Source organism: Castanea sativa, chromosome 6, assembly GCF_040712315.1.
Source record: "Castanea sativa cultivar Marrone di Chiusa Pesio chromosome 6, ASM4071231v1".
NCBI lineage: Eukaryota > Viridiplantae > Streptophyta > Magnoliopsida > Fagales > Fagaceae > Castanea > Castanea sativa.
This window is the reverse complement of record NC_134018.1, coordinates 38,520,026-38,528,220: the sequence shown is the minus strand read 5'-3', so window position 1 is coordinate 38,528,220 and position 8,195 is coordinate 38,520,026. Positions and strand designations below refer to the sequence as shown.

At 36.4% G+C, this 8,195-nt stretch overlaps 1 protein-coding gene across 2 annotated transcripts; it reads left to right on the top strand.

Moving 5' to 3' along the window:
- Nucleotides 1-200: 200 nt before the first annotated feature.
- Nucleotides 201-2,861, top strand: LOC142638990 (NAC domain-containing protein 73-like). Of its 2 annotated transcripts, XM_075813073.1 has the most exons (4): nt 208-378; nt 470-652; nt 764-953; nt 1,824-2,861. In XM_075813073.1, exons 2-4 carry the CDS (start codon nt 536-538, stop codon nt 2,351-2,353), a joined length of 837 nt encoding a protein of 278 aa, XP_075669188.1. In that variant the 5' UTR covers nt 208-378; nt 470-535; the 3' UTR covers nt 2,354-2,861. The 2 variants fall into 2 exon arrangements, with proteins under 2 accessions (XP_075669187.1, XP_075669188.1); XM_075813072.1 differs by having other exon boundaries at nt 201-652.
- The last annotated feature ends 5,334 nt before the right edge of the window (nt 2,862-8,195 follow it).

Here is an 8,195-nt window from a genome sequence, read left to right as displayed (position 1 = left end):
TTTTCAAGATTATAACCTGTGTTTACAATTCTAATTTTCCTTTAGTCAAATTAAAGTACCCAAAACAACATTTATTCTTCTACAAGTTTTCGTATATATATGCAAGCACCACAAAACTTAAGATCCAAGCTACACTTTTTTTATTATTCTTTCCTTTTCAACTTGCTATATTTCTGACAATTTCATTCTTATTTTGATTTCCTCACTTTTTATTTCTCTCCCTCTCTCTCTCTTTCTCTAGTAATTAAGAACAAGGAGGGAAAAAGGACTGTATTCGTTTATGCAAAGTAAAGGACTAAAAAGAGAGAGGAAGCATTTAATTCCTTACCAACACTCAAGAATAACATGCATGAGGGGCGCAGGCTTTAGAAGAGACAAGTTTGCTTTTCATTCCTTTTGTTTCCTTTTAATTGTCCTTTCTCCCTCTCTCCCTCTCTCTATTCTTAGGATTTTGTTTATCTTGGAGTAGCAGTGGTGGAACCAAGAAAGAAAAAAGCTTTATTGTGGGATGGGCACATAAGAGGAAAACAAGGAAATGACTCAATGCAATGAGCGTGGTGACAACCAAACAATTCTTGACACAAAAAGCAAAGACAATCCGATTAGAACTTGTCCTTCATGTGGTCATCAGATCAAATGCCAAGATAAGCAGGTTTTAAAATTTGCAAAAGTTTTTTTTTATTATTGTTATATCATTGTTTTCTTTCTACTTTAATAAGATCTTTATGTGTTTTATGTTTTTTGGTTTGCTCTACTTTAATAGGCTGGAATCCATGATTTACCGGGGCTACCCGCGGGAGTGAAGTTTGATCCAACTGATCAAGAAATTCTTGAGCATTTGGAGGGAAAGGTGCAGTCTGATGCTTGTAAGCTTCACCCTCTCATCGATGAGTTCATCCCCACACTTGAAGGAGAGAATGGAATTTGTTACACCCACCCAGAGAAGCTGCCAGGTGAATAGTACGTTAAGGTGTAGGATTTTGAGCAAATGCATGGTGTTGTGCATCTGGCCCATGCAAAAATAAAAGGAAAATATGATAGTGTTATCATTTGGTTTTCTCAACAAACAATTTAATGATAATTTTGAAAACAAGGAAACTAAGATGACTTTATGTAGCTCATTGTTTTTGCTGAATAGTTATGAATAGCAACGATTAACTATCCGGTTATATAATTGAGTTATATGATATCAGTCTTTTAGGTTCAAAATAGACTGATTTGAATTCCACATCCAGCGGTATTAAGTACAATTTCTTGATAGTCAATGGAATTCTTACTGAAGCCCTTAGGCACAGTCCTATATTGACCTCATATTTTATCTTAGATCATATCAGAGTAAGAATAATTAATGAATATATTACCATAATTTTTTGAAGGAATAAAGATCTCCTCTTTCAAGAAGATATGGGAAGACATTCAATCAATCGTATTGATAAGTTAATCCATCTCTTAATTTGTTTGAAGAAACCCTCCAACGAACATTGATACATCTGTGTGGCATGTACAACTACAAATGAAGAAACCTTCCAACTAACTAAACATCTAGTATTTACATAGCCTTCACAAATGAAGAAACACTTCAACTAACCCTATTCGGACAAAGGCAGTGTCTTGGAAGCATTTGTTGAACCCTCTTTGTCCCCTTTTCATTTCCTTTCTCCTTGATTATTTTGCATTTCGTATGGCTTCAACAAGACTCTTTCAAAAAGAACTGAAAATAATTGGGATATATCAAGTTGGCAGTTAGCTAGATTTCATGTTAAAACACATAGTTCATGTTTATAAATTAAAATCTCATTTGATGCTCCATTGCCATAATGCAGGAGTAAGCAAAGATGGCCTAGTCCGTCACTTCTTTCATCGACCTTCCAAAGCATACACGACAGGAACTCGGAAAAGAAGAAAGGTGCACACAGACATAGAAGGTGGCGAGACCCGGTGGCACAAAACAGGAAAGACAAGGCCAATTTTAGTCGGTGGGGAGGTGAAAGGGTATAAAAAGATACTTGTGCTCTACACCAACTATGGGAAACAAAGAAAGCCTGAAAAAACAAATTGGGTGATGCATCAATACCACCTTGGTAATAATGAAGAAGAGAAAGATGGGGAGTTAGTGGTGTCAAAAGTATTCTACCAAACCCAACCAAGACAATGCGGTTCGTTTATTAAGGAGTCACTTTCTTCAAAATCAAAGGGACAAAATGGACATGAGGATGGTAACCTTCGAACCAATGCGTTTTTTGAGTACTATAATTCTTCTTTGATAGCCTTCGAACAGGGCAACCAAAATAGAGCAAGCACTCCTCAACTACTCTCTCATTTCGCAGTCCACAATGGGTCTTTCATTTCTTGAAAGAAAGAAAGAAACGAGCTGGATGACAATAAAGAAGAATAGGCTACATATATATACTATGGAGGCGCCAAATGATGTTTCATCTTATTATGCACTGCTAAATTAATATATCGATATCTTTAGGAGGGACTAATAGTAATAGGTGAGGAATAAGGTGGAGGATGATTTCTGTAACCAAAGACTAGGACCGCGATTCTTCTTGGAGCAAATTGAAGATTTGGCTGTAGCATATCCTCTCTCTCTCTCTCTCTCTCTCTCTCTTGAAGGGTAATTCTTGTGTATGCTTTGTACAGTGTCGGGAAATGTATATATTCAAAGGGCCATGATCCTTTTGATGGTAGTGCTGACTTTATAACTGTACAAAGATGAGCCTTACCTTTGGTCAAATGGTTATTATCTTGGGACTTTGCTATTTGACCCGCACTTTGTTATGTGAAACTTAATAACGATAAAAAACAAGTGTCAAATTAATGTACTTTATGCAAAATTGACTGTTTACATTTTAAAATTTTGGAAGTTCTTGTTCTTTAAGCATGTTTGGTCATTGGTGTCGATAGCCTTTTTTTTTTTTTGGTACGCGCCAATCGAAATTATGTGCAATAGGATTGAGCAAGCCTTGTTTGCTTGATAGGCTGAAAATATATGGATTTTGACATTAACCTAGTATTACCCTATATTTAAATAAAGGAAAAACATGTTACATATGTGTAGATCCACATACTGCTAGAGTGTGAAGTTTAAACATAAATCATAGGGGAATTTTTATCCTGAAAACCCAAAACCAGATAGCTCTATCAGCCTTAATAAAGGATAGATTTCAATTTCAACATGTACATTTTACCACCTTAAATTATACTTCAAACCCTAAAGTTTCAGAATACAAAGTTAGCATCCTCAACTATAATATGTGTTATACTTTGCTCCCAAATGTCAATTCTATCGCTATGTTGGACGGAAAACTTAATAACGTGTGATCTCATGACTCTTGCTTAAGTGGCACAACCAAGTCAAAATACCCTAATGAGTCGTGTGATTTGCATGTGATTGGGTTTTCTACTTAAGATAATTGCATAATTGGCATCTAGGTGCAAAGTGTAACACAAATTATAGTTTAGAGTGCTAACCAAGCATTTTGAAAGTTTATAGTGTAAAATGTAATTGAGAAAATAGTTTAGAGTGATAAAGTGTAATTTTCTCAAATATATTTGGAATTTTGGATTTTAACCACCAATAGAAAGATGATATTAGACATTGTCATGCGAAATGCATATGACTCACTTAATCCAACCAACCAAATAAGTCGTATGCATTACACATGACGAAACATATGTCATCTTCCTATTAATGGTTGAAACTTAAAATTCCAAACATGTTCTCAATCAAATCATTTCCCCCCGCCTTCTTTCAAGAATTTGCCCCCACTAACACTCCAATCAACTAGCTTACACATGAACCAAATCCCAGAGCTAGCGTATGTAATCAAACCCAACTAAAAGTAAGGGATCCCGTTGGCTTAAATAGCAACCAAATCCCTTTCACAAAGGATGAAAGTATTGTCATTTTAAACCAAATTCTCCTGACCTCCTATGGGAATCTTTTTAACTGACAAAGACAAACCAAGACATTCAAGTTTCGAAGTCCTGATTTAAGTCCCATTTAATCGATCCAAATTCATTGTTAATATTGGGCCAAAACATCCTCTCCACCAATAATTTTTACAGTCAAGACTCTCACAGGCCCACATTTTGAAATAACAAACCAAGCCGAAATCTTTACAAGTTACAACCCATTCTCTCACTTCTAATAGCTCTAAACCCAGCCCAATTCTTCCCTTAAAGTCTAACCTTTATGCTGGCTGAAGAGGTTTCCAATGAAAAGCCGTATTTGACCCATCCTTTATTGAAACCCAAGAAAAATCCAAAGGCGTCTCTAGCATCCAACCCACATTTTGTGGAAAACCTCTACCCCTACCATAACTTTTTTTTATTTAAATTTTGATACCATTCATAGAAAATCAAGAAACAATATTAGAGTCATTACAAAATGTTGGATTAAACCAACAGTAGTTGATAGACATATTAAAATTAAGCTTGCTTAGCTAAGTTAGTTACTGTACACAAAATGATCCTTAGAACCCTAATAGCTTTATGGATCAGTCCATTCTAAGAGAGATAATATAGGTCTGTGAGCATGATTTTCTCCTTTCAGGGGGGAGAAGTTTCTTCATTAGATACTTGGACCAATCTCTTACAATTGCTTAGTATAAGAATCTGTTTATAGCCAAGGTTTGTAACTTTTAGTAACGCCTCGACAATAGCTTCCTGAATAGTTGCACAACTTACTCCACCAGTGAAGATGATGTTTCCTTGCAGAGTGGTGGCTTCATAGGCATATCCACCTCTGTTGGGCTTTTTCCTTCTGGCTCTAGCAACCTTGATGATCAGCTGCCAGTTACTTCCATTACCACAACTCAGAGCTTGATGGTCTTTGGCTCTGTCAGGATCTTGGTTTTTGGAGAAAGCCTCTTGGCACATGCAAGTCAAAAACTGAGCTGTCAGAATGACTTCATTGGGTTGGGGTTTATCCCTTCATGAACCACTTTATTTCTGTGATTCCAGATTGTCCACAAGAGGATGAATAAAGATTGAATGTAGAACATCATCTCTTGGTCTAGCTGTTTGAATCGTTGGAGAATAGTCCCATAGCAACATTGGATAGTTACATCATTTAAGTCAAGGGTGTGGACAGCCAGATGGGAGCCATGCCACACAGCTCTAGCAAACGGGCAATAAATAAGGAGATGAGATATAGATTCATCCTCATTCTCACATAAGGGACAGATATTTGGAACTAGTATTCCCCTATTTTTCAAGATTTTTTTCACAGGGAGACTGTCATGTAGAATTTTCCACACAAAGGTAATGATCTTCAAAGGGAGTTTCACCTTCCAAATCAGATTCCAGGTTTCCTGGGGGAAGTCATAGTTTTTGCACTGATCATGGAACAGGGGGATATTCTCTTGCAGAAGCATATTATATGCTTTTTTAACTTGATAGTCACCTGAGAAGGAATGTCTCCACACCAAACTATCAAGTCCTGATCCTGTTTTGGAAATGGGATAACTTAAGATTTCCTTACAAGTAGTGAAGGGATATAAAGCTCTAACCAGATTAACCTTCCAGGTATGAGAACTAGAATCTATTAAGTTAGCTACTGAGCCCGATTCTAAATTGTGTCTAGCCAGATTCTGTGTTTGGCAAGGATACCAAATTGGATGAGTGCGAGGAATTCCTTTACCATTTCCTATCATCCACATGCCCTTTTTAAGGTTGATATTTCTCCCATCAATGATGTTCCTCTAGATCTAGGAACGATGAGGTTTTGGAAGGCATTCACGTATAGAGCTTCTTGGAAAATATTTTGCCTTAAGTCTTTGCTAGGAGGGATTGAGGCCGTGACTAATTCTCCAATATTGTTTGGCGAACATTGCTTGGTTCATGAGGCTGAATTTTTTGAGTCCTAGCTCTTTTAGGTCTGCAAATAGTATCCCAATTTATGAGGTGCAGTTATTGAACTCCTAAATCGTGACCCCACCAAAAGACTCTAGACTCTAGTTATGGCATCCATTTTTTTGCAAATTGTTTCAGGAACTCTCATGCAGGAGAAGGTGTAAAGAGGCATTGCCTGAAAGACTGATGAGATAAGGGTTGTTTTGCTAGCTTGTGATAGCAGTTTTGCTTTCCAACCCTGCAGTTTGGATTGAAGCATATCTACTAGGACTTGAAAATCAGCCACTCTTTTCCCTCTAAGCTTGAAATTCAAACCAAGGTATTTGCTTGGAGTTTGAACTAGATTAACTTGAAGGTTTTGTGCTAGAATATCTTGGTCCTCTCTAGACATATTAAGGGAACAATGGAGATCGGATTTTTAAAAATTAATACTTTGTCGTGAAATTAAGCAATACCAATCCACAACTTTCTTCAAATTGGACAAAGAGTGCCTATCATTTTGAAAAAATAATAGTGAGTCATTTGCAAATAAAATGTGGGTGAAAGAGCACCCATTTCTCCCAATTTGGACCCCCTTAATTTTCTTGAGGTTCTTAGCTTTCAAAAGTGAAAGTGATAGGATGTTTGCACACAAGAGGAAAAGGTAAGGGGATAAGGGATCTCCTTGTCTAAGTCCTCTAGAAGGTATAAAGGATTTAGAAGTGCTACAATTAATGAGTAAAGTATAGGACACAGTTGTAATACATTTCATAATCCAATTCACCATTTTGGACTAAACCTTATGGATACAAGAACACCTTTCAAGAAATTCCAATCAAATCTATCATATGCTTTACTTATATCTATTTTTAAGGCACCAAAAGATTTTTTTCTTGCCATTTTTTTTTGCGCAAGGAATCAAAGATCTCATGGGCAATAAGGATATTATCCGTAATATTCCTCCCTTTGATGAAAACATTTTGGAAGGGGGTCATGAGGTTGTCCATAAACGGTTTAGGTCTTGACAAGTATCTTGGATATGGCTTTATACACCACATTGCATAGATTAATGGGAAGAAAATGTATAACATCCTTAAGGAAAGACATTTTAGGGATAAGAGTGATATATGTATGACTGAGGCATTTTAGAAGAGAACCTGAGTGAAAAAAATGCATGCATAGTGTTGAGGATATCATTCTTGACTGTACTCCAAAACTCTTAATAGAAGAATGCAGAAACCCCATCTGGTCTAGGGGCTTTGTGTGGAGCAAGCTGAAAAATAATGTCCACAATTTCCTCATTTGTGATAGTTGTGGAATAAGAATAGAGGTTGATTCATTCAGAATGGATTAGATATCACCTGAATTTGTTACAGCATAAAATTTTTTGAAGTTGTTAGGACATATGTGATTGATGTTAGGAACATATGTCAACATTTTATGTAATTGGCTAATCTTTTGACAAAAACACTTTACTTGTATTTGGGTAGAACTAGGGTGTGTTTAATACTTCAAGAAACAAGGTTTCAAGTTCAAGTGTTAAAGTCATGCAAGTCTATCCAAGAATCAAGTGAAGAAGTGTCGTTCATTAAATCTTGACAGCTAGTATCAATCGAGGTTTAAAAGAGTTATTTAGCCCAAGGCTCGACAGCAACTTGACAGCTAGGGTATCTGTCGAGATTTATGAAACTCAATTTTTCAGAACTGTTTTTCATCCAATCCGTGAGTATGTGTTTGGGCTTTCTTTTCTCACAACCCTAAACATATATAAGGATTATTTTAAGGGCTGTTTAGGGTTGCGCAAGTATTGAGCAAAGTTTTGTTCATGAAAATTATGACCGGAGACAATATTTTCCCTAGTTCATCTTGAAGAAGTTGTTGTATGTACACCATAGGGTTTTTTAACCAAGCAACTTCATGATCTTCATTGTATGATGAACTGAAGAACTTTGCAGCCAACATCCTTCCCAAGTTGGAGATCAAGTCGCGTACTGAGATCCGCGCATATATTGGTTAGTCACGTACTATGAGCCGTGCATTGAAAAGGAGAGATTGTCATTACAAAACAAGTCCAATCGTGTATTAGGGTAAAGGTTTAACAGTAAGTTGGTATAAGGTACTGGGATTCCTTTACTTGTAACCGCTTGTTTTGATAATAGTAGATTCTCGGGAGTGGTGACCTTAAAATCACCTAGTGGGGTTTTTTCCGTGTAGGTTTTCTCCATTTGTAAAAAAATCACCATGTCATTTAATTTCCGCTGCATATTTAGTTATTTGGTGATTTATTTGTGCTACCACGCTCATTGCATGTAATTGAACCTAATTAATTCACTTGGCTAATTAATTGGTTAATT